The 26640-nt window shown below is 43.2% G+C and overlaps 2 protein-coding genes across 5 annotated transcripts in view; one reads left to right on the forward strand and one right to left on the reverse strand.

Annotated features, from left to right (window-relative positions):
* Nucleotides 1-11110, reverse strand: part of SETD3 (SET domain containing 3, actin N3(tau)-histidine methyltransferase) — a 43408-nt gene extending 32298 nt beyond the window's left edge. For 2 of the 3 annotated variants that reach the window (XM_075282580.1, XM_075282578.1), the window contains exons 1-4: nt 10986-11110; nt 4714-4755; nt 2987-3101; nt 40-132 (exon numbers count right to left, since the gene is read on the reverse strand). In XM_075282580.1, the coding sequence (XP_075138681.1) occupies nt 40-132; nt 2987-3089 (196 nt within the window). In that variant the 5' untranslated portion in view covers nt 3090-3101; nt 4714-4755; nt 10986-11110. The remainder of the gene's footprint in view (nt 1-39; nt 133-2986; nt 3102-4713; nt 4756-10985) is intronic. The other variant, XM_075282579.1, reaches the window with a different exon arrangement.
* Nucleotides 11111-11376: 266 nt separating this feature from the next.
* On the forward strand, nt 11377-23519 carry CCNK (cyclin K). 2 transcript variants are annotated; one of them, XM_075282582.1, is made up of 11 exons: nt 11377-11471; nt 15679-15902; nt 16900-16981; nt 17060-17191; nt 17902-18007; nt 18632-18689; nt 19732-19901; nt 21126-21361; nt 21894-21927; nt 22176-22247; nt 22348-23519. In XM_075282582.1, the coding sequence occupies exons 2-11, from the start codon at nt 15706-15708 to the stop codon at nt 22965-22967; spliced, it is 1707 nt and encodes a 568-aa protein (XP_075138683.1). In that variant the 5' UTR covers nt 11377-11471; nt 15679-15705; the 3' UTR covers nt 22968-23519. The 2 variants fall into 2 exon arrangements, with proteins under 2 accessions (XP_075138683.1, XP_075138684.1); XM_075282583.1 differs by having other exon boundaries at nt 11391-11462.
* Nucleotides 23520-26640: the final 3121 nt, after the last annotated feature.

Consider the following 26640-nt stretch of genomic DNA (forward strand, 5'->3'; position numbering starts at 1 on the left):
GGCAACCATTAATTATCAGACACACAAGCTGCTGCTGACCTTTCTGTTTCTTGCGAATCCTTTCAACAAGTCCCCGGATCTGCACGTATTCTTCCCACTCTCTCCCTGGTGCGGAGTTGGGGTTACTGCACTCTGACGGAATATAATGACAATAAGCAGCAGCTCATACCTACAGGCGTCTTAATAATTGAGAACAAACAATTCTTTACCAGGATAATAAATTATTATATATCACAAATGCTCAACTTTAGCGTTCATATATAATGCACGCTTATAGCTAAGTCAATGTGTACACACATAGTATTACTTATCCGCTATCTTGAATTACAGCCTGTATTATGCTCCAGAGCTGCATTCACTATTCCGCCAGTGGACTCACTGGGAGAAAAAGATTTATCATGCTTTGTATACCACTTTTCTGTGTCCATGGTTTGGAAAAAAATAAATAAATAAAAATATTTATATATTTTTTTGCGCAAATTAGGAGATTGTAAAATAATTTGTGACATACTGCCCAGCAGAGGGTGTGTGCTTCTCCTTATAAAGGAGCTCAACAAGGAATATTTTACTCCTACTTACTTTCTACCTACCTCAGACGTATTTAGGACTGCACAGGTAGAGCATTTACCACTCACCCCACCCAATGCAGAAATTTCCCGTACTGACTTTGAAAGAAAGAAGCTGCTTTAAAAAGGCATAGTCGTTCATATATAGCCTGCCGAACCCCCCACCTGCTGATACTAAGCTTGCTCCATTGACCTCAGCTCAATGGATTGTTGTATTTCAATTAGTAAAGGCAGTTGACAGCTCACCCTTATGGAAGAATCTCTAGTCTTATAAGTCTCTAGACTTATCTAGTCCCTCATCCATTACATAGTATTTATCCTACAGTTTTGCCCCTTTGTTTTAAGGAGCTGCAATGCCTTAGGCACTAACTTCCACTTTTGGTTGGCCGTTCATGGAATGGCACAACGGCTCTTCGGACAGTCACTCCCATTGTCGGCCCCCATTTTTCTCCTAAATCTTGAGCCTGCCGGCCTCAAATATGATCAATTCAAATTATTTCAGTGCGTTCTGATGGCTGCCCAGATTCACGTTGCCTGAAACTGGAGGAAACCCATCCTCTTGTTGACTGATGTAGTTTGGCAAATTGACACAGTCATGCTCCGTAAGGGGGAAAGAAAAAAAAAAACAAAAAAAAAAAAACACCACACCACTATCATGGACACCCATCCGATCTTTGACAAGGTCTGGACACCTGTATCAATAAACTGACGGACCTAGGATGTGCATACTGTCTTCAGCTATGATTGGGTAATAAAATCAAATATGTTCCCACATTCCCTTTACTTAGACAGGATCTTTAAACAGACTTGTATTTTGCCCCCCTGCACTTCCCTCTACCCCTTCATACCCCTCATGTTGGTGTTGTACCCCTTCTCTTTTATTTCTATACATATTGACTTTGCTTATCTAGCAGTTTCTTAGACTTGTGATAATATTTCATTTGCATTTTTGTGCCATTTTTTATGACTGCATTAATGTCCTTCATAATTTGTTACTGATAATATTCAATAAATACCTTTGAAACTAGAAAGAAGATGTGCCCTCTGACAGGGCAGGGATATGAAGACTGGCATTGAAAACACCAGTCTTTATAAATCTGCCCCACTCTGTATATACACATTACTTATCCAGAGTTACAGCCTGTATTATTCTCTGGGAGATGCATGTACTAATCTGCTGGTTAATTCATTGCATATACACTTATTGACAAATATAGCAAAGAATAAATAACGCACCATGGAGTTGTTGGAATGGAAGGACACTTTCTAGATGTGAATGTAATGATGTATGTAAGGGATTACAATATTAGAAGAAAACAGCAAGTTTATTATGGAAAAATGGTACAAATGAAAGGAGGCTCCTATGCCCTGCTATACCACCTCTAGCCTGGAGGCAGCATTAAATATGGTTCGGCATGGAGGCGTACAGGTTCTGGCCACATATGTTACAGCTAGGCCTGTAGTTTTCGCACACTCCTAGATTACTGAAGCTGATGCCTCAGCTCGCCCAATAAATTGAAGGTTGATAGATCTGGCAACTGGGCAGATCATGGAAGTGTTGTAATCTGATGGAGACATTCCTGGGAAACCCTTGTGTGTGGGCGAGCATTATCCTGCTGAAAATACCATTTGAAAGCCCTGCTGTGAGAAGAAGCATATGTAGCCACAAGATAGGGGTGTGTATGGAAGGTGTCACCTTTGTCTAGATAGTGAACAAGCAAACCGTGACTACTGCTTTACTCGTTGGTGGATCAAACAATCCTTTCTACATGTGGTGTGTCTGGGCTGCCTGCAGCCTACTCACCATAACCACTGTTTCCAAAACCTTTTAACAACTAGGTCAAATGGACTAGATGGTGGACAATTAGATAAAAACTACCATCCTACTTTTTCAGTCCAGTGATGTGTTCCCTCTCAAAGTTTGGGCAAAATGTCTTCAAGTGTGTCGTAGAGGCATGTCTAGCAATCAATGATCTCTCACCAACAAAGTGTATTACGTCTTAGCCCTGCAGTTCAGAGCAACTAATACAAAATGAACAATGCAATCATTCACCAAGTACATTGTTCACTTTATTCAGCCTGCGAAGAGTGATCTGGCTGGTAATGTGACCAGCAGACTGACCTGCAGATTCATTCACCTGTCGAAAGTCATTTTTTCTGTGCAAGTCTGGATGTTCAACTCTCATAGACTTACATAGAAATCAGTGACTGCTGGCTGGGGTGTGACTTGGCAGGTCACTCTGACAACGTGAGCAGCCTGATCACTTTTTGGTGGCTGAAAAAAGTAAATAACGCTCTCTGTGAATGAGCAGCAATGCGACTTCTTCAGTCTGAGGACATCGGGATGCTGGAGATGGCCTTTTTTCATGAAAACATCAAAGTTCATTCTTCCCACTACAGTCTGACTATTTCTTTCTTACTTTGCAATAACTCGCTGATTAGGTTCATCATTTCTTTTGGAGAGACGGCTGCTGTGGCTCCGCTCCCCGACTTCTGGGTTTTCACTCTGCTTTTCTTTCCCATTTTGGATTCTGTCTACAAAGACAAAGATATCAGTCATTAGCAGAATAAACACATCCGGTTATTTCTAGCAGCTCATCTTGCTCAAAACTTTAATGGATTGATGTCGATATTTAATTTAAAAAAAAAAAAAAAAAATAGATTATTCACAGCACACCATGCTTTCATTTTTTGATGACACGTGTGATGTAATTCTGGTGCATCACACTTGGTAGCAGGGTTCTGGGGTCCTACTCTACCCATCATGTGCATCAATGTAGCCAAACACGTCACAATTATCAGACTTGAAACTTTACATTGGTTTTAATCCCCCACTCCTGTATCTAAATACCTTGACAAAGGCAGAGTGGCTTTATGTCTACAGTTTGCTATACAGACACGAACGGTAACAGAGTTGGATTCAAGACTATTTACAAAGTTGCTCTATTTTGTAAAAAAAAAAAAAACAACAAACAAACAAACCACACAAACAAACACATACATACACACACACTAAAGTGCATATTCAATGATTGCATTTATACATGTTCCCTATATTTTATTAAGGGAGATCTCTCCATATCAGGTATAACTCTTTGGTGGCATGGACAACTCCCTTAACAAAAGCATGTTTAGGGCAGAAGGTGGCCCACAGTCACTATGGGGTATCTATAACTCAGGCGGCACTATTGCTATTATAACAGTCCCCCAAACATAGGCAATGTTATGAACTGGGGGAAGGGGGGCATTATAACTGTAATAGTGCCCCCCACAGGTAATACCCCACCCCCTCCACAGGTAATATCTGTGAGGAGCACTACTACAGTAACAGTGCCTCCTTCCCCCAGTTAACAACATTACGTGTGGGAGGAGGGGGGACTACTAGGGGACTGTTACAGTAATAGTGCCCCCTAGTTAATAACATTACCTATATGTAGGGGGACTGTTATTAACTGCAGGGGGATGGCACTATAACTGTTATAGTGCCTTAATAGTGCCAAACCCCCCTCTCAGACACAGGTAATGTTATTAACTGGGGTGGGGCACTATTGCTGTAATAGTGCCTCTCTCAGGTAATAGTGTGTGGGTGTAAGTTGGGGGGGAGGGCTATTATCTGTGAAGGGCACTATTACAGTTATAAAGCCCCTCCCCCAATTCATACCTATGTGTGGGGACTGTTATTAGCTGGTGCATTATAACTGTATTTATAGTGCCCCCACATACTGTAACTATAATTACAATGGCATTATATTTACCTGCATATTATTGCAGCTCTTCAGGGATCTGTTCTTGCACACAGGATGTGTGCATCTTCTATTCTGCTCCCCGGCCCCAGCGGCACCATAGCAAAAGGTTCCAGGAGCAGACTAGAACATGCACACATCTCATGTGCAAGAACAGGTCCCAGAAGCTGCATTAATACCCAGGTAAGTGGAAAGTGATCTGCTGGTGCAGGCTAAACCAGGAGATCACTCTCAAAAACAGGTCCTGTACCAGATGTCTGCCCACTACACGCACCATACAGAGGTCTCTGATGACTGGGCTGGCCGAGTATCACGTGATCCACGACCCAGTACTGGTCCACAGCCCAGCCTTTGGGGACCTCTGTTATAAGCCACAAATCATGAACTGGCTCACACCACATTACCTTTATTTCTTATGTAGCACCTTATATGTAATTCAGGAGCACCTGCAAAAAACAAAAAAGGAGAATATTAATGTAAAAATTCAAGAATGATCAAAGTTTTAAAATAAAAAAGATCAATCTAGCCATGTACATGAAACAGCCATTGAGGTCTGGCAGAGACTTATTCCCTAAAATATTGGGCACATCAGGCTCCTCATATATGCTAGTGCTAGTTATGTATTTACTACCGCTGGCTGCACTTGCACAATGTCGCTCTTCTTGTTGTGACTGGCTACAGTACACTAGCACAACCTCACCCAAATATCCACACTAAACTGATAGAAATATTATAAGGTGCAAGGAGCTAGACCAACATGGAGAAGGTTATCGGGTAAGTTATGCGTGAGACTGAAGAATGTGATCTTCTATAAGGGGAAGAGAATCTGCGCCTGTTCTGGAAACACATAAAACCTCATTTGGTGTTTTTCTTCGTGTAAAGAGAAAACCACGACTTGTATAAGAATCCAGTATCATTTCAGCCTAAAAAGCATAATTATTTTGTCACTGGCACCATGGAAACAGAAGAAAGGGTTTATTTAAATATCACAAACAATCTCAGCACAGAAGCGGAAAGAAGTGTGAAGGGGGATCAGCTGTCAAGATGCTGTCTAGGGGCGACACCATGGAATTGAAGTCAGTGGGCAGCACACAGGGCTGTCCATCATTGACACAATGCATGACGTCCATCCATAGTGATCAGCTGAGAGCTGTGTCCCAAAGACATGGCTGCAAAGCGGAGTGGTGTAGGTAGACTACTTTAACAGGGATAAGCGGCTAACAGATTACTTGCTTGCCTTTTATCAATTCCTGTTTTTTTGTTTTCATATACACTAGACCAGGGGTCAGCAACCTTCAGCACTCCAGCTGCTGTGAAACTACAACTCCCAACATTCACTTCCATGGGAGGTCCGAGAACAGCAGAGCAAGAATGCATGCTGGGAGTTGTAGTTTTACAACAGCTGGAAGACCGAAGGTTGCCTACCCCTGACCTAGACGGTTATCGTTGTCCACCTATTGCAATACTACAATTCTCATTTAGGACTTGTAGTCTACTAACAGCTGGAAACCGCTACAAAAAAGATTATTAATAGGGTCCACTCTCAGGAACCCTCTTTTATATGCTTTATGAAGCAAATGGATGCCATAGACATAGGCATCACATACCTCTGACAGAAAGCTCAGATGTGAACAGCTCCTTAATGCACAGCCATGAGTGTGAACACTGGTGGCTTTCTGCAGCCTTCTGGCAACCAAGTCATTCTTCGAAGCGAGAACTGTGCTACTTGGCCGTAGTAACCAATGAAAAGACTGTTCTCCAGTCTAAGGTCACTACTGCTAGCCCCAACCTTAAATGGTTTTCACATAGCAGCAAACCTCCAATGCTGCAGCAGTGGTGAACAGCGTCCATTTTGCCCTGCACAAAAGTCAAGGGTACAGAGATGACAGCACCAAATACAATGCAGTACACCACTTCTGTGGGATACAATGAGACCATGGAGTTCCAAGGTGGTCACCTAAGGAGGCCCAAAATCATAGATTACCTAACAAGCTCAGAGATTGCAGAGAAAATTCCTTAGGAAAACTGAGACAATCCTGGTGAATGATGACAATGAAAGCCTCATCTTATTTCAACCACAACTTTCCTTGAACCGTAAACTAACTTTCAACTTCTGATTTTCTGGCAGCACTTGTCACGTTAAAAGGGGTTTTTCAGCCCTAATATGTTTTTCGGCCTTTTACTGGCTGTAGGGGTTGGTGGATTTCTGTATAATGTAGGGAAGAAGCTGGGGGAGGAATTACTTTACACAGACATATCTAGATCATTGTATAACTTAGAACAATGGTTCTGGAGTCATATGGAAGAGGAAACTCTCAGCTTCCATGACAGGGTTTACCGGTCAACAAGACCAGCTTTAACTGCATTATTTCCAGAAATATCATCAGATGAGAACAGTTGGGATTGGCAAATTTATATGCAGCTTCAACTGCTCCCAGACCTGACTGTTGTTGGCCAGTGATCTGTCTATAAATACAGGAAGAACTGGAGATCTTGGTGTCAATGAAGGGACAGCCCTGCCCCTCCTACCACGCAGCTCCCCTATATTATACATGAGCTTGTCCATCCATACGTCTAGTTAAAGGGGTTGTCTAGGATCTGAAGAAAATTGATACTGATGACCTATCCAAAGGACCAGGTCCCAATCATCTCTTTTGGCCGCAGGAAGTAACCTTGGTCTTTTCCAAGTGAACGCAGTTCCCAACACCACCACTATACTGTCAAGGGTATCTTGTATCCATACAAGGTAGTGGTGGCAAGGGGAACTGCAGCCCCACTCCCATTCACTTGACTAGGAGCAGAGCGGCTTCCGGTTATATACCTTGTATATGGCTTCTGGAGGCTAAAACAGCTGATAGGGCTGCCGCCGAGTATTGGACCCCAACTGATCTGATAATGGTGGCCTATTCTGTAGTTAGCTAAACAATTTTCTTTTAGATCCTGGACAACTCCTTTAAAAGCACTATACAGATTTCTGCTGACAATAGAGAAACCCATGAAATAAAGCTCATTTCAAAACAGGATTTTCCAGTAAGGAACTTTATTAATGGAGTATTATTACAGTATTTATCAATGTCCCAAATGCTGTCAAGAAAAAATGTTCGAAAGTTCAGTTACGCTTCCATCCCTTAAACAAGACCTTTCATTACCTCCACCAACTCTCTGCATCCTGATACAGAGTTGGAGTTGACCCTTTAGAGACATAGCCAGGTTTAAGCCTTCAGGATATAGCAATTTAGCTGTTGCGTTCTGAAAGCTATAGTTTTGGGGGGGGGGTTGTCGCTGAAAATGTAGATGTTTGAGGGCGCTACTTTACGATTGAAACCTGCGTGTACAAGCATTTTAAAGCCGTTCATTCAATAAAGAGGAGTTTCACCCTTTCAAATTGGCCGCATTGGAAATCTTTTACCGTTTATGTGCATATCTAAAGCTTCAAGCCGAAGGAGTCAATTTTTCCGTGCGAGAGCTGATGAAAGATGCGAAATGGATGAAGGATTTTCTGAAAGAATCTTTACTGTTGGTGGCTGAGTATTCCTTTCCCTTTTTTCCCCCAATATTGTAAAAAACTGGACTTGGCAAAGGTGGTGAAATGTCCTCTCTAATCCATAGGGTTTTAAACAGTTTACTAATATTGAACAATAAAGATACTTCAGGGCTTCTTTTTGTGAGGTCACACTATATTTTTCATTGGCAGCATGCCCAAGCACATGAAACTTTTTGATCAGTTTTTCTTCCGTTGTATGGAAGTTAGGTAACCGGCATTGCTTTTTAACATTCTATTGCAATTAATCATGTAGCATAGCCCTAGAGGGAGGACCTTATAAGGACCACAATGATCAGCACCATCACCATACATTCACAGAGTAGAGTAAAAAGCCCTCCATGTGATGTCAGATGTATGGCATCATGCCTAAATGGGTTAAAGATCTCTCTGCTCTCCTTCCATGTCTATTTTAGTAAGTACTTACTCCCATAAAATAATGCTGAAGGCCAAAGTCCTGTGACTTTTGTGGTTCTCACTTGTGTGTGATGGTTCCAGAGGCCAAAGTCCTGTGACTTTTGGAGCTTATGAATTGAAATAGAGTTTGCAAGTAGATTCAGTATTGCTTCGCTTTCTTAACCCCTCGATGCAAGACTGGGGGGGAGGCGCGCAGGGGTTTGTGTTCAGCAAAATGCACAAGGTTTCATTTGCATATGGCAAATCCAACTGTTACAATTGCTAGAAGTTAGAGATGCATTATAATATAGTAGTGACCAATGATGAACTTAGTGCTTAGTCACACAACAGGGCTTGACAGTCGTGCGCTAGCGATTTCATTTATTTTAAACAGACAGAACACGGCCCCATAGAAAATAATATTCACATGACGTTTCTTTAACAGTCCGTGTGACCCATCTGTTGCATAATAGAACTTGCCATTTCTCAATGGACTCCTGTCTCTGAGCACCAACCACATCCTACTGCCTTCTTCCCACTCAAGTGATGACAATACTGCAGTTAGAAAAGGCTGCCGTCAGGTAGGGGTTAACTTTACGTAACAACATTAGCAGTGTAACTCAAGACTTCACAAGACTGAGTTATATAATCGTCTCAGATTCCAAATCAATGTAGGTAAATACAAAGGGAACACCAAAATGTAAAATGATAGCGGTGAGGAAGACAGAAAGCGAGGGTAAAATCTGCCCTGATACTAGCACCGTGCCCCACTGACTCTTTTTACCATGAACCCATAAAACCCCATGGCATGGGGTGCCAGACTGAAGACAATGCTCTGTTGAATGTAGCTGCCTGGCTCAGCTTCATATAAGTTAATACATTGGCATACACTGCCCATAATAAGTGACCAATCTCCAAAGTTGCTGACCACATGTCTCACAACCTCTGGAGGCCGCATTCACGGGGCAATGCCAGGTCACCAAATGAACTATACTGGATAACTAGAAGGAACACTTTAGGCAAATCCAATGCATTCCGGTGCCATAAGGATTTGCTCTTTGGTACTCTCCGTCTCCTCCAGGCACAACACATCATAAGTGATCACTGAAGCCTATCATTGGATTCAGCAGTCCTGAGCTACATGTTGGCATCACTACTGAGGTCAGCGACTGGCAGTACCTGACATGTACATGTATGGCACAAAAAATTGTGGATTTTACAGGTGAGTACCTGGAGGGTTTTGTTTCATTTTAGAACATTTCTTACAGAAATTTTACTGTCTAAAACTCTCAGACAACTCCCTGACTCTCACAGGATACACTCCCTGCTAGTGCAGCACCTCCACATAATATCAGAGGCTTTGGGGAATGTTGGGCAAACTTCTCTGCAGTGCCAGTATCAATGGGCTCTACAGGAATGATATTAATTCAGCTCAGTTTCTGTGCCACTTATCTACCAGGTGTAATACCATGGCACAGATGGGATGTCATACGTGACTACACTGCCAGTTCCAGCTGACTAGTGTGAAGTCTGCATGGACAAACATCAAGAAGAATATGAAGATTAGTGGTGCTGCAATGGTCAATGTATTATTTCATTCTAGGTAGAGATCCATCCTCCATGCTTTATACTGCAGCTCTGCATGTTCAGACTGGTTACAGTATAAAGTTGTAGAGAAGATTACCAGCTACCATGCATGGTAGTGTGGTCCCCATTATGATCCATTGGTCTATACCCTGTATATCTCCAGTAGTTGTTGCAGATGTTTTTTTGCCCTTGGTAGGATTTGAACACCAGGCTGCAAGGCTGTAGTGCTAACCATTGAGCCACCGTGTAGCCAGAACCACAACTTTTGTGTTCCTTGTCCAAGGATGCTCTTACGGAGATATGGCTCAGTCCCAATATCTTCTAAGGGACCAGTTATCTCTAGCGCGCAACATATAAAGCCATACAGAGCTCCCATCAACCAGCTTTATTTATAATGTGCATCTCCTGGTCATTGTAGTACATAATAGCTACAGTGAACAGCCAAAGCTATGTTTGGTGCATGGGGGTCAACCAACTGGTGTCATAGGATATGGCCAATAATCTCAGGTCTCTGGGGACGTCCAACAGTCTATCACCTGAGGCATCATAGACGGGACAGGATGGATAAGCGGCGCCACCAATAGCATGACTGCTCAGTCAACAAGTCTTTTATGTCCGCATGCACCAATAGGTTTGTGAACAGCGCCCAGAGAGATTATCCTATAGTAATATAGACAGGGTCCAAACAGTCTGCCACAGCCAGGTACACACAGGGTAGTGCCCTACAAACCCATAGCCCACATCAGGGGTGACGCAATGTAACAATATATTATTGCAACCTGATGGGCACCATTCACATGAATGAATGGACATGACAGCCAAGCTGACTTCTATGAGGAGAAGAGGAAGAAAGCTGCCGGGCTCGAACCGCTGGAAAGACGCATCATGTGACTGGACTTGTAGCACAGAAGTAGTCCTAGCCTGCTCCGGTCATCCTACTGGTATTTAAAGGGACAGGATGACACTACAGCTTAACAGGACACAGCACATGACGGTACTAGTCAGATGGCGCCCTGTACTCAGACACAGTGCCCTACAGGGTAAGCAGCAGCATAGAGTGCCAGCTCTTGGGTCTATTCCGCAGTGCGCATGACGTGCAGTGCTTACACAGAGGGAGTGATGCAGGGGGACGGGAGGACAGTTGCCACTTACCTCCCGTTTCCCCCCGCGACCCTATCACACGAACGGCCTCTCTAACCGTCACCGGCTGGGGAGAAACAGACGTACAGCGCCGGAGAGATGGAGAGAGAGGAACCCTGCACAACCAAACCGTCCGCTGCCAGCGCCCAGCATCCCTCACAGGGGATTGGACAGTGGCTCTTATAGGAAGACTATCATTGGCCAGTTCACTTGTCTATCACTCGCATGTTCGACTTTCAGTCATGCTCAACAGACTACAGCAGTCGGGTTTGGTTGCAGTACAGCATCGCTAAACACGCCCCTAACTCTGACGTTTATTAGTGTGATTGGTTAATACAGGTCCTTGTCCTTTTTAGACTGTACAGAAGAGGCGTGTCAAACTGTGATGACGTCACGTCGCACATTCTGTTGCAAGATGGCTGCCGGTGTGGTGCTGCGCTTGTAGTTTCTCCCGTCTATCTACGGAAGCCGCTTAGTACAAGAGACCGGGTGCCGTGGGTGAGTCGTTGGTGTTGTAAAGCTTTGTGCTGGACTTTCTGCTACTGTACTGCCATTCATTTTAGTCACGCGAGCGGTCAGCCGTGATACTTGTACGTACTCCACTCCTCACTCTGTACACAGCGCTGTTCTTTTCATTGATTCCGCACTTCATTGACATTTCTATGCTAAGGGCCGGTGCGGAGATGAACCGTCTGCCGAAGTGGAACTACACGTATCAGCATCCTTCGACAGGTGTAATCAAATACGTGCTGGTACTTGTAGTTCTACCTCACTCTTCAACTTCTCCAAACTAAGCTTCCGGTTTTCCCGTGTGATCTCTATGGCAATCTGTGGCGGCCTGACCCCTGTCTCCTCTATGATGGGCTTGTGTGTGTTGGCCTTCACAGTGACACACCTCTCTTCTACCTATAAGTCTATGGCAGATGCATCTGTGACCTGGCAGTGCTCTCCAGTATGTGCTGAGCCATAATTGTGGGCAGTGCAGTCTGTATAACAGGCTCTAGGAGATCAGATAAGTTTTCAGGGGTGTCTGACATGCTGGACACTAACAATTTGTGTAATTGTAACTCCCAGAAAGGAGGCTGCAACTCAGGATCAGCATAGGGCAAGTAAAGGGGTTTATGGGACCCACACCTGAGACCTCTGCCGATCAGCTGTTAGAAGAGCTTTCGACCCTTGGGTAAGATCCCTTTCCTCTTTTCAGGCCTTTGACATTATGTCCATTGGTCACATGGCTGTGCTGCAGCTCAACCAGGCAGCTGAAATGAGCAAGGCTGTGTTTCAACACCAGGCATAGCCGCTGTACAATGTATGGTGCGTGGTAAGGAGCTAGGAGGGCATATCACTGCAACGCCTTCAGGCAGCTGATCTATGCTATCTACATGTCAGATTCCCCAACGTTTTGATATTGATAAGCTAAGGACAGGTGATTGATGTCTTAGTCCTATATAGTTCCTTTTAAAGCTTACTCAAAAACTGGCAGCGACTGGTGCTATATATATAGTAAGCCGATGGCTGGTCAGGTAATGGAGGGGGCTGGACATGTCACCCAGACTAATAAGGTGGGTGAGATGAGAACTCCAGAAAGAATGTTTCTCAGCAGATAACTATTGTCTGCTGAGGGTTGTGTCAAAATTCTGGTTACTGGGCTGGATTATTAGGAATGGCAGGTAGATTGGTAGTGGGACCTGTCATTCCACCCCCCCTCCCTCCAGTCCACACTTTGGGGATGTTCCAGCAGCGACTCAGCTGCAGAGAGTCTGCTCATCAAGAGAGCTTAAGAAGCCCGCGCCAGCAGCAGACTGTGAGCAGAGCTTGGCTGGAGAGCCAACAGAGAGGTCCTATTTTTGGAGCTGTGTCCTGACTGATTCTACTGGCTTTTGGATTTCTGTTATTCTAGGTGAGGTAACCTATTCTATGTTTAGTTAGAGCCTAGCCGGGCAGGGATTTATTTTTGTATTGTTTCCTTTTGTTGCTGCACTACCTTTTTGAGTGAAAATAAACTATGCCTTTGTTTTGGACTAAAGAAACTGGACTTGTGTGTCTATGCCACCCACCTAGCAACCCCAGACCTTATATACACACACACATATGTGTCCAGAAAGTAAGTGCACAAAATTAAAAGGGTGGACTTTAGCCTGTATATGAAGCGTTTTGTTTTTTTTTATTAATGAACATGTGGCCGGAAATGCACCGTTGCGATGCTGCAGGTAGACTGAGATGTCGGTTTCCTATCCCTCGCTGCACCGTGTGAAAGGAGAATTGAAGAAGAGAAAGCGCTTTATTGGGAAATCGGTTTAATCACTGTTACTTATTAGAAGAATTGCTCGAAGTGCTGGCCGCCCGCATCAGTACAAGCAGTGCAACGCCGGGAGATGGATTGACGCACCCGTTCACAGACTCCTGGCAGGGCCCTCACCATGATGAATGCAGCCTGCATGTGGTTCACGAGCTCTTCGCAGGTTGGCACAGTCGTTGCGTACACATGCCCCCACAAGAAAAAATCAAGTTGGGTCAAATCCGGTGAGCGAGAGGGTCACAGCAAAGGTCCGCCATATCCGATCCACCAATTTGGCCACCGGTTGTTGATGTGTTAACGGACGATGAGGAGGTGCTCCTTCCTGATTAAGCCACATCCTTGCACATATTCGGGCAACACCAGCAAATCATCCTGCAGAAATGCACTGTGTCAGTCTACCTGCAGTGCCACAATAGAGCATTTACGGTCACATGTTCATTCGTAAAAAAATTACTCATTTTCTGGCTAAAGTCCACCCTTTTGCTTTGTGTACTTACTTTCCGGACACCCTGTGTGTGTGTGTGTGTGTATGTATGTATTTTCAGTGAAATTTTCCATATTAAAAGTACTGGCCCAGACCAGCCTCCATTTCTCCCTATGTCAGTGTTACGGGATATCCATCAGTGAGGCGAGTGCAGTAGCTTTCTACTATATAGGACCATGAATGTTCAAGCTAGCAGAACAGAGAGCTACATGTGTTCATTATACATATGATTCAGTGAGAAGCTGGTCTCATGTCTCATTGCTGTTTTAGCTATATTTCACTCACAACACCACTCCTCTGTATTCAATAGTCCATTGTGACACTAAAGTGCCCCATTTTGATGTCACTGCAGCCCATTGTGCTGACACAGTGGTCCATGTTTAGCAAAACAAAAATAAAGTTGCAGGAAATATCTTTGCTCGGTTTTGGCATTTGGTTACAAAGAAACTATGATGCTAGACAACTTACTGTCCTGTACCGATTACAGTACAGAACTGTATATCACTGAGAGGCAGGGACTCCTAGCATTACAGGTAGCTGTGATGCTAGGGATCCCATTCCCGGCATGAATTTTAGACCACTAAATCTGGCGAACACACAGACCAAGTTTTATCGGGGATGCCATCTTGCTTGAGCTTTTCTCTTAAATGTTATCAGGATTAAGCAACAGTAAGTATCAAATGCAATAAGAGACTTCAGATTTGAGATGAAGTATGAAATCTCAAGTATGAAATTTGAAATCTTAAATCATCTTAAATCTGAAATCTCAAATCATGAGATGATCTGAAATTATTTGAGGTGATTTCAAGTTTGAGGTGGTTTCAGATGATCCGAGGTTTCAGATTTGAGATGCCGTGGATTGAGGAAAAGGGAGAAATATATGAGCTTCCTAGATATTTGGCATTCCTTCTGTTACCACTGCGAAGTTTGGCTTAAAACAAAAAACAGCAAAAAATTAATAAAAAGTAGCATTTCCACAATGTGGGGCTTTAGGGCTAGTTCACATGGAGTTTTTTGGCAGCGGATTTTGACACCGAATCTGCCTCAAAATGCCATGCCAAAAACGGCTCCCATTGACTTCAGTGGGAGCCACTCGCTTCTTTTTTCGCTAGCTAGTAGCAGAAAAAAGAAGTGACATGCCCTATCTTTCCGTGGATTCCACTGGTGAAAGCCAGGAGTGGATTGAGCAAAGTGTAGACGTATAGGTACTTTTTATAGATTTAGCTTTCTTTTAGTAGCCTTTCTTGGCTTTGGCTCAAAAAAACGCAAAAAAAGCATGAAAAAAGCCCCCTCACAGATCATACTGTTCCTGTAGCCTGGGTGTGCTGTGGGTGCTGTAGTTCACTGAAACCTCCACGATACAGTGTACAGGGCTTCTATGCTACTCGTTTTACTTGAATAGAAGTGCTACCAGCTACCATCACCTGGGTACTGCTACAATAGATGGTCTGTGCAGAAACCGATTGTCACATCCTGACTGACCACTTACTGATGACTGATCCTGTGGATAGGTCATCAGTATGAAAATTTGATTTGGGGCTGGAAAAAAACCTTTAATCCATTTATGTAATTATATTGTAGATTTAATGGCCAAACTATCACTGCTACCAAAAGCACATGCAACCTGAACTGTTTCTTCCAGTTTTATATGACAAAAGTGTAATCGCTTTGTAATATAAAGATATGCATGTTTGCTGTATACATTGTTTTATTTTCTTTTGCTGGTGTTAAGATCTGTGCTTGGAACGGTTGAGTTGCTTCTAGTCCATGACAATATTAGATACATTACAATAAGTTATGTACTTGTATGAATAAAGCATTATCAGGAGATGTGTACAGTAAAAATGCTTCATCATTTAATGATACACTGGTATAGATTAACCAATAATATTCAGATTTTCTTGTTTTATCTTTCCTATCAGGTAGTTGAATGCTTGAAAGTATTAGCAATGAAGGAAAACAAAGAAAACTCGAGTCCCTCGGTGGCACCAGGTGCTCTGGACCACTCCAAACCGTGTTGGTATTGGGATAAGAAGGATCTAGCTCATACTCCCTCTCAACAGGAAGGCCTGGATCCTGCCACTGAAGCAAGATACCGACGTGAAGGAGCAAGATTTATATTTGATGTCGGCACAAGATTGGGATTGTATCCTTCTTTTCAACTACTAATTATGGCTTTCTAAATGCATCACCTATATATAAATTGATAGATACTTAAGGGGATACACTAGGACCTCTAATGTATTGTTCCTGAACTGTGGAAATCCAGCACCCGGACCCCGCACAGATAAGCTGTTCCAGCAGCCTCCAGGCACGTGGAAGGGGATAGGAGTATTGGTGCTGGAAAGTTGCAGCTCTGCTGCTATTGAATAGGAATAGACTGCAGGAGCTTCAGGCACCTAGAGGCTGTCTATACATCTGATCTGGGTAGAGCAGACCCCCCCCCCCCCCCCCCCATAGATCAATATGAAAAATGCACTAGGGGCCTGAAAACCCCTTTAAGCACTGCTGAAACTGCTATGATCACTGGTATGGGGGTTGTTCCTCACTTCGACTATGGTGAATGATTTAGACAGCTGAGTACTGTTATTCTCAGTCTCATGGACAATCAATGGAGCACCTGACCTGTTCATCCCCCTTAAAGGGACTCTATCATTCAGAAAACATATTTTTCACTAACCCTACCAGAATGGACCAAATAGCCAGCGGGAGCAGAAGTTCAGAAGATATAGGCTCTGGCAGACTCTGCATCACCCCTGTGCCAGGAAAGGACTAGCAACCCCCACATGCTGCCACGGAGGTTCCACGAGGCGGATGCTGGGGCTGACTCAGCTGCGGAATCCGCCTGAAGAAAGGGCAGCTCGCTTCTTTTTACTGTAAGCCAGAACATACCACTCACGGTGAAAAGGAAGCTAGCGGTCAACATAGACCTCCATTGTTTGGGGTGGATTCGGCGTCAGAATCAGCCCCTCTTGCCCCGTATGAATGAGCCCTAACACAGGAGAGCTGACCACTCCTCTGTACAATACAACATAGGTTAGCTGCAGCTCTTGTATATGACACAACTTAGGTGAGCTGACAGGTCATCATTACGTGTACCAGATATCTTCGATATTGTACTTTTTCCTTTACTCTTGCATCAGACACTATGATACACTTGCCACTGGCATTATATATTTTCACAGGTTCTACATGTTTCATTCATTCAAGCAGTTTGCCAGATATGTAAGTACAGAATTTCTGCACAAACTACTGATTGTGTTCTGCTATCCAGAGATTATATCTGTCTTGTATTCCCTTCAGGTGACTGGTGCCTGCTGTCTCTTTCTGGCTGGCAAGGTAGAAGAAACTCCTAAGAAATGTAAAGACATCATAAAGACTGCCCGCAGCTTGTTAAATGATGTACAGTTTGGACAATTTGGGGATGACCCAAAGGTGAGGAATAAGAATGATAGGATTCATGAATCTGGACCAGGAACACAAAGTGTGCACCTGGGTGCCACATGTGAGATTACAGTATAAGGAAGGTCTGCCCGCGGCATAATTTTTAACTACTTGACTGAAGAAAACAGACCAGAATCTCAGATCATTTTAAAGGGGTTTTCCCATCTCAGTGTTTGTCTGGTTAAAGTCTTTTTCTTTTCAGTTTCTGTATTTCTCCTCCCTCCCCCTTCCTCTTGCTAACGGGTGGAGAAGTCTCACAACACTTCTGCAGATCACATAATATCCAGATGCTTGTACAGAGTGTTATCTGTGTGTTTACATAGAGAGATACCAGACAGGGCTTTATCAGCAAACTGCAATTGGCTGAACATTGTCCAGCTGAGCACTGAGTAACTGACATCACTTGTCCTATCTCCCAGGTCTGTGGTTATAGCAATGCTTTGTAGACAATGGGAAGAATAAATTCACATACCAGGCAAACAAAGCAGAATTTCTAAGGCAATATTATTTAGAAAAAGGCTTCAATTTACATAAGCTACCAGTATAGATGGGATCCTTGAGATGGGACAGTCCCTTTAAGGGAGAAATGAAATAGTGACCTATTTCACTAGAAAGATCATCTCCGTTGATGAAACTGTCCAGTGCTGTAGAATATACATCTGTAAATCTGAAGTGGTTTTTGATTTCTTTTCTATATCTAGGAAGAAGTTATGGTCCTCGAGAGGATTCTTCTTCAAACCATTAAATTTGACTTACAAGTGGAGCATCCCTATCAGTTTCTACTCAAATATGCCAAGCAATTGAAAGGTAATGTGTTCTGTTCATGGAATCTAAAGATTTTATGGGTTTAGCCTGATACGGTGTAAGAAACATGAATAACATTACAGTAAGTACATATACACAAATTAATACAGGTATCGGATACAGTGGACAGGTACAGCCCATAAAACAAATGGTAGTCTCTGGTTTGTGTTCAGGTGCCAGCGGCTGCTATGATTTGGTGGAGGTGCCGAGAGTCTGCCCCACTTCAATCTTTATATAAGGATAAGTCCGTAATATCCTTTTAGCCTGGCAACCAGTTGAATGGTCACTCTGTAGATGGGGAATAACACTTGGACTAAACACTTTAAATGTTCCAGGACACTATAACCCCAAATATATCATATGATGATGATAATACATTTTATTTATATAGTGCCGACATATTCCGCAGCACTTTACAAATTGTAGGGTTCAGGTACAGACCAAAAGATACATTACAGAGAAATAGTCAATTCACACAATGAGACTGAGGGCCCTGCTCGCAAGAGCTTACAATCTATGAAAAAGATATTGAAGAGAGAGGGTTGTATAGAGAGGTTGGAAACATTGAGAAAGCACTGACTCTGTGTCTATCCTTGTGTTTATTTTTTGTATTTTTTATTTTTTTAGGCGACAAGAATAAAATACAGAAGCTGGTACAGATGGCATGGACATTTGTTAATGACAGGTATGACAACGGTTGAGATTTTAGGTTATTGTCATCCAGTTAATTGAACATTTAATTGACCTTGATTACGATCAATGAACAATTATTTTAGGACACTCCCGTTTTTATATGCATTGGCCCTTTTATATATGGCACATCATGCCAATGAGTTTTGTTCACATAACAACAATCCCAATTGGATAAGTGACATATCCTTTATCCATCGGCAGTGTGAGGCAAGATGGCATAAATACAAAATAATTGAAATAATCTATGTGCACAAGTTTAACTATTGGTTACCGTATATACTCAAGTATAAGCTGAGTTTTTCAGCACAGTTTTTGTGCTGAACAAGCCCCCCTCGGCTTATACTCGAGTCAAGCAAAAAAAATATTATTTTTTTTGGGGGGGCGGGGTGGTCTATGACCAACTGCTATAGTAATGTATAGAATCTCCCACAAAATAGTGGGGGAAAAGAGAAGCTTTATAAAAATATAATAAAACAATAAAATGTTCTAAATCACTTCTTTCCCTAGAATATATATATAAAGGTAGAAAATTACTGTGATACACATTAGGTAGCCTTGTGTCTGAAAGTGCCCGGTCTACTGAATAAGGTATCTGCAGTGCTCCTGTTCTGTCGGGAAGGAGTTAATAGGAGCACTGCAGATTCCCTATATTCAGCCAGGCTGAATTCCAAGTAAGGGAAAAAAAAAAACAGTCCTCAAGCTCAGGGAAAGGGCAGACAGACAACCAAACACCCCCTCCCCTTCCCCAACACCCAGCATCTACTGCACCCAAAAACTCCGTCCATTTTAATTTTTGATCTTTTCCAGTAGCTGCTGCATTTCCCCCCTCGGCTTATACTCAAGTCAATAAGTTTTCCCAGTTTTAATGTGGTAAAATTAGGGGCCTCGGCTTATATTCGGGTCGGCTTATACTCGAGTATATCGGGTATTTTGCAATTAATTGCCCATCAGTTGATTTAACTCATACGTGGATTTTATGTTTAGTGGTAAGATCCCTAATTGTATTTAATCCATAACCTGTGCTCTGTCTGCAGTCTTTGCACGACACTGTCCCTACAGTGGGAGCCGGAGATTATAGCAGTAGCCGTCATGTATCTTGCTGGACGATTGTGCAAGTTTGAAATCCAGGAATGGACCTCAAAGCCGCTGTACAGAAAGTGGTGGGAGCAATTTGTCCAGGATGTGCCAGTCGATGTGCTTGAAGGTAAGTTGTCTGAACACTTCAGTCATCTAAGCTCAGAATGTCACCAGTGTCACTCCATTTCCTAGACCTGCCATTGGTAAAGTAAGCGCATGAGTTGTCCATGAGATTAGCGCATTCTCCTTCGCCACCCATAAAATACTCTGTGTTGCTGGGGGAGTCATGCTTCCTTCCGATACCAAGAAACTTTCCTTATTCAATGCTTTCATGTCATTAATTTGATCACAGAAGTGGATATTGATAGTCCATAAAATTGTGAGCTCTTTCTCTGTAATACTCTTTGCTGTTGTATTTATTTCTGGTGTTTTGCCCTTCCTTCAAATTTAACTTCGAAGTTTAATAACTGCCTGGCTTCGGAGAGCTTCATTTTAAAATTGAGGGTTTGTTTTGTGGTTTTGTTTTTTGTTTTTTTTTTTTTGAAATTGTGATCAAAATTTTTAAAAGTGTAGAAAGGATAATACTAATGCCATTTTTGACAAAGTTTGGGTATACATTTATAAGCTGGTCAGGTTCTAGTAGTATGGACATTCTTAATACTAATGTAGCCCAAATATTGGCTTTCATGTTTAGAGAAAGGGTTAAAAGTAGAGATGAGCGAGTACTGTTTGGATCAGCCGATCCGAACAGCACGCTCGCATAGAAATGAATGGACGTAGCCGGCACGCGGGGGGTTAAGTGGCCGGCCGCCGTCAAAGCGGAAGCACCAGGTGCATCCATTCATTTCTATGGAGCGTGCTGTTTGGATCGGCTGATCCGAACAGTAATCGCTCATCTCTAGTTAAAAGTGTAAACAGCTGAGTTTTTATTTTGACCAAAATTTGGCAAACCATACATGGATCAAGCAATATAAAGATTTGTAAAGGACTTTTCAGGTACTTTAAGCTAAAGTACCGCACTTAAAAAATTATGGAAGATAAGGATTATACTTTGTTCTGTTCCTTCATTTCTACCTAAGGCCCCACGTAGAATCTTGCTGCAAAAAAAGAAACGTGGTAGCAATGCATTGTGGTTTTTCCAGCAGCACTTTTCACAGAAAGTCTACAGAGGTTTCCTTTGTAGACTTTCTGCTTTAATTATACCTATAGGTAAACCATCAGAGTTTCTCTAGGTATAATTGACCTGCGGAGATTTCTGAAACCACAACTGCAGGTATTTTAGAAGCTCCTACAAAATTTAGTATCCTTTTTAGGTCAACAAACTCTAAAATTGGAGTTTCTCCTTTATTAGACATTTGCCATCAGATTCTGGACCTGTATTCTCAAGGAAAGCAGCAGATGCCACATCATGGAGCCCAGCAGCAGTCGCCACAAGTCCAAGCACAGATTGCTTCTGTGCAGCCCCAGCAGTCCTTAACCACAGACTCGCAGGCAGCGCAACAAAAAGATCCACAACAGTCTGGAGGCCAGCAAACTAAGAAACCATCCCCACAGTCCAGTCCTCCAAAGCAAGCCAAGCGACCTCTGGTATGTGCTGTCATCTAAAAATCACTTGGACTATTGTCTGATATGTTTAAGAACTTTTAGTGTAGTTTTTAAAAAAAATTTGACCAAAGCATCTGAGGGCTTTTCTAACTTTTTGGATGTTTCCTAATAATATTTATACTCCTTGTGGAGAGAAGAAGAGGTTAAAGACAAAGATATTTATTGCACAGGCAACACTTGAAACTTGGCACAACTGTATGTGAATCATCCTTAGAGCGCTTGTAAACAAAGATCCAAGCAGAATTCAGATTGAAGATCTTTTTACTACATCTTGTGATATTTTAGGTCTCTTTGAGAGCACCTTGCATGGGATAAAAGAACCCTCTGCCCATCTAAAGATCTCAAGGATGTCCATTACTAGTCACCCTTACATTCAGCCTGGGGGGAGGAACACTCCATTCTTGGGTGGGGTTCTCAGCGGTTCAAATGGTTATCGTGGCAAAACCCCTTTAAGAATTCTGCCGAGTAATTTACCTTCTACATTTAAATTAATTATAATTTTCTTCTTTTTCAGCCGACGTCACCCAAAGAAGAGGGTAAAGCACAAGGTAGGTTTATTAAAGCCATGCGGTGCATTCTGTGCTGAAAAACCCTAACAATGTACAATATAAAGTCAATTGGGTTTTAGCATCTTCTAAAATATTTTTGAAAACAGGATGTAATGTAATTTTTTATTTTTATCTTCCACCACAAAGTTTAAGACCCTATTTATCCTGGACAACCCCTTTAAGCTACTATAGGTATGTGAGTAGAGCTGTAGTGTTCACTCCTCACACTGTGCTGCTCATTTCTACAGATCAACCATTGACAAAAATGGCTAAAGTTGAGACTGTGCACCCTCCGCTTCCTCCAGTTATTGCTCCAGCAGGTATGTGCTGTCTTATGCAGAAATCTGTTTGGTGTTGAACACTATCGCTAGACCTAATCTTCATCCCATGTTGATCTGGTTTTTAATTTCCACCTGACAGAGAGGAAACCGGTGGCTCCAGTTCTTGCTCCTGGCGAAGGAGATCCCGTGAGTGTCCCTGAGGCCGCAGACTTGACCAAGCTCCCAATTCCTCCACCAAGTCATCCTTCTACAGTTCATCAGCCGCCTCCTCTACCACATCGGCCACCACCACCTCCTTCTAGTTACATAACTGGGATGTCTACAACCAACTCTTACATGTCTGGGGAAGGTTATCAGAGTCTCCAGTCTATGATGAAGACAGAAGCACCTACTTATGGGAACTTGCCACCTGCTTATGGTCCTCCGACACACATACCATACCATCCCCATGTCTATCCACCTAATCCTCCACCATCTGTGCCTCCACCCCCACCACCTTCTTCATTTCCTCCTCCTAACATTCCTCCTCCTACCCCTGTGTATCCTCCTCCACCTACTTACAATCCAAACTTCCCTCCACCTAGACTTCCTCCTACACATACTGTACCAAATCACCCACCTCCAGGAATTGGTATGCCCCCAACTAACTATCCCCCTCCAACAGTGCCACCTGGAGGGCAACCGCCTGTTCCTCCCCCTATTCCACCACCTGGAATGCCACCTGTTGCAGGACTTGGACGTGCTGCCTGGATGAGATAGCATGGCATAGAGACCTGTTAGCACTTGAAGGGAAGGAAGTGATTGACATGCCACATACACCCCTGCTGGCTGCAATGAAAGTATGCCACAATCTCTGTCCCTTATTGCCATGTCTGGATTCACAAGGGGGTGTTGAATGTCTTTGTATTGTTGCAATGTGCCTGGATAATATTATACAGTATAACGACCTGCTGATTGGTGTATAATTGGCAGCTCCCCACATCTGTGACTAGCAGATACACTGAAATCTAATCTCGGTTTCGGCTTTATATTGTGAGGGCCATATTGGCCAAACTAAAATTGTAGAAAAAAATAAAAACCAGATTCACTAATGGGAAAAGCAAAGGTTATCTCATTTGCTTTATGTTTGACACCATTATTTTGTTTTTTTTTTCTAAAAACAACAAAAAAATTTTGACAAGATTTTGAAAGTTTTACAAATGTTTGTAAATATTTTTTAATGTAAAAAGAAAGTTTAAATGTAAGTGCTCAGCAAAGTGCTCTGCTGTAACTGTAACCTAGACCATAGTGAATAAAAAAAGATAATGCAAATCTGTCTGCGCCGTCTCTGGAAGAATGTGAACTCAAAGGTTTGCGCATTTGTGAGCAGTATGCTCATGGTCTGTTGTGTAAGGTTATATACATGGCAGCCAGACCTGTCCACAAGTTGTGCGGCATTTATGTCTGTGGAATTGAGCTGCAGCACAAAATACAGCCCTTGTTCAGATGTGGCAGGGGTTGAAGAACAAAGCAGTCATGCTTTTCTAATCAACCCTATTTAAAACAGTCTACTGCCACCAAAATCTCACATACACCATGTAACTGTTGTTGTAAGGTCAGGTAGTGGCATATTCTTGTGTCACAATTACAAACATGCTGCGACTGCTGCCCCTACAATATATGTAGTGTGGAAGCAATTGTGGTGGTGGAAGGCTCTGCCTTAAAATTGACCTTTCATTGATTTCACAAACTTTAAGGGTAAGTTCACTTGGGGTTTTTTGGACCAGAACCTGAGGCGGAGGCCACCTCAGGTTTCGGTCCAAAATACGGGTAGCTGTGACTGGATGAATTGAATTGAAAGTTTCATCCATTTTTAATAACCATTGTGACAATTAGGGGTAGTTTAGCATCAAAGGTAAGCGGTTTTCCTGGAATTACAGAGGTGTTGTTGGTGCTGTGTGCCAAATAGACAAACAGAAGATCGGGTGGTACAATCCAAAATAAGTGGCTTTATTCAGCTTATAAACGGGAACAAAAATAACAGCCTAGCCCACACACAGGGCAATACCCCACCTCTTGAACCCTGTCTAATCTACCAAGGGCAAGATACTTTGCTGAGGTTTCTTCTCACCAGTCTAGCTCACACTGAGCTTAACCAAGTCTTTATGGAATCCAAAAAGAGAGAACAGCCCCGAGCTGTATATGGTGACGTAAGGATTAGATTAATTATAATGAAAGCTTCTCACCTTATATGGTTGTGATGAGCACAACCATCAAAAGAGCCTGTGAACCACTTGTAACGGAGGTTCCTCCCTAGGTGTTGGAGCTGCAGGATCTGTGCCACCCAAGGTGTCAGTACAATGCCAGTGGGACCAAAGAATGAAGATCACCGCGCTTTTGGACATCAATAAAGAAAGTTTTATTAATATAAGGTGAAGTGCGGTGATCTTCATTCTTTGGTCCCATGGGCTTTATGGAATCCAGTATTCTTGGGATAGACCTCCTGTCTGTCTCCAACTGGTCCACAGTGCAGGTCACCAGCAGCACTCTCCTGCTGTGTGCACTCCCTCTGGAGTTGAGCCCCTTTTTCTCTGGTATGGGTGAGGTCCAGGTCGTTTTCAACCCTGTTTTGGGTCGCTCTACAGCGCCCTCTAGGTTCACACCCTCACACCATCTTTTTACAATATTAGTCTGCATGTTGCCCTGCAATTTCCATTCATTAATGGGCTCTTCTCCACAGACTCTGGTGCAGTTGGAATTTTTCTATCGCCCTGCTATTCCAAAGCAATAATTTGGGTTAGTTTCAGCACCATATGTGCTAATCTAACAGCACTCATTGCTTGGGAATAATGGGATCTGGATCAACAATTCTCAATAGTGTTGGAATCTATAGAGTCAAATGTATTGCAGGATGCAAAGAGCTGGAGGTGGTGAAAGGTCCTTTTTATAAATGTGGTTGAATTGAATGTGTGGTAGTTTCCTTTTTTAAATTGCCTAGTTTACCCATGGTGCTATACATCAAGTTCTTGTTGATCCTGACCACCTCCATTAAACCTAATACTGTAATATAGAACTAGCTCGGCATCAAAGAAAGTAGAACAAAGTCAGAAAACTGTAGGTGGCGATAGAGCACCATGCTGGCTACAGACCAGGACAATGTGTAAGACTACCGTACATATCATCCACAACTGCACTAACAAGGAGGGTTCCTTGCATGGCCGGCATTAGTTGGAAGGGGGCAAACTGGGCAATTGCCCAGGACCCCGGCAGCTTAAGGGGCCCCCTAGCTTCAGCACTTCATCACCATTAACTGAGCCAGGATATGAACGATAGTCCGGACTGTCAGGCTAACAATGAGAATGGACGGTGACAGAGCTAGGCCGGGCAGCTATGGAGTAGTGATAAACCTTTATTTACTTTCACTATTGTAGTAGTAGCGCAGCTGCCGAGCAGAGATTTTGGGGAGGGGCTTCCTAGCTGTTATTTGTAGCTCTGCCTCCAGCCCAGCAGCAGGGGTCGAAGGTGCAGTCCTGACCTGCATATTACTTAGCACAGAGACAGGGTCTACTGCCTCAGTCTCTGTTCCTGTACAGTGTAAAAAATATGCAAATTTATTCTCGAGGATGTAATTAGGAGAACAGTGCACTCTGTACACCACCCTCTAGAGGGCAGCATCCTTAACATCATGAACGACTCAGTTATAAAGTCTTTTAATCATGATGTGGATTTAATTGCCAAATCAGTATTTCTGTCCCAAAAGGAACAGATTCCCAGCTATGGACAGCGCTGTTTCAGCCTATTGGGCCATCCTCAGCATAGCATAGGGATACTGATTTGGCAGGGTCAGGGGACAATCGTACACATCAGGGAGAGTGTTTGCCTACATAGGCAGTACGGAGACTTACAAGTCATTCCTGCTCCGCTAGGGATTCTGGGTAAAAAATATGACAAAGAAAGAAGGGGAGGATCCAGCAGAAGATAGAGGCGGCGCAAGATCCTGTTCTCGGGCAGCGGTGGGGACGCCCTCATCGCATTTTTAGTGCTGGGGCCCGCCTCCATCGCTGCCAGAGAACTAATTTACATACCGGTAAAAACCGGTATTACTAAGGAACGGCGCGGCGGAGATCCCATGTAAAGGTAGGAGACGAATAGCCTTTCTAAAGGCTATTCCGACGTGTTAGCCACAGAAAAAAGCGTCTTAAAGGGTACCTGAAGGTAATGGATACTGATGACCTATCCACAGGATAGGTCATCAGTATCTGACAAGTAGGTGTCTGACACCTGGACCCCGCTCCGATCGGCTGTTTCAGCTGCCTGAAGCTGGATACAAGGTATACATCTAATAGCAACTAGGCCCTGTTGGGAATTTTTGGCCAACAATACCAGTACTTGACATGATCAGTTGCTTTAGGCCAGTCATCAGCCAGTTGGCACAGACTCACTATGGCTGATT

Source organism: Leptodactylus fuscus, chromosome 7, assembly GCF_031893055.1.
Source record: "Leptodactylus fuscus isolate aLepFus1 chromosome 7, aLepFus1.hap2, whole genome shotgun sequence".
NCBI classification, from domain to species: domain Eukaryota; kingdom Metazoa; phylum Chordata; class Amphibia; order Anura; family Leptodactylidae; genus Leptodactylus; species Leptodactylus fuscus.

Bases quoted from the DNA above. Each gene is read 5' to 3' on its own strand.
- CCNK (XM_075282582.1), top strand. From the start codon at position 15,706: ATGAAGGAAAACAAAGAAAACTCGAGTCCCTCGGTGGCACCAGGTGCT. The intron at 19,902-21,125 runs GTAAGTTGTCTG...CTCCTTTATTAG, and splicing joins GCCAGTCGATGTGCTTGAAG to ACATTTGCCATCAGATTCTG. The intron at 22,248-22,347 runs GTATGTGCTGTC...TCCACCTGACAG, and splicing joins TCCAGTTATTGCTCCAGCAG to AGAGGAAACCGGTGGCTCCA.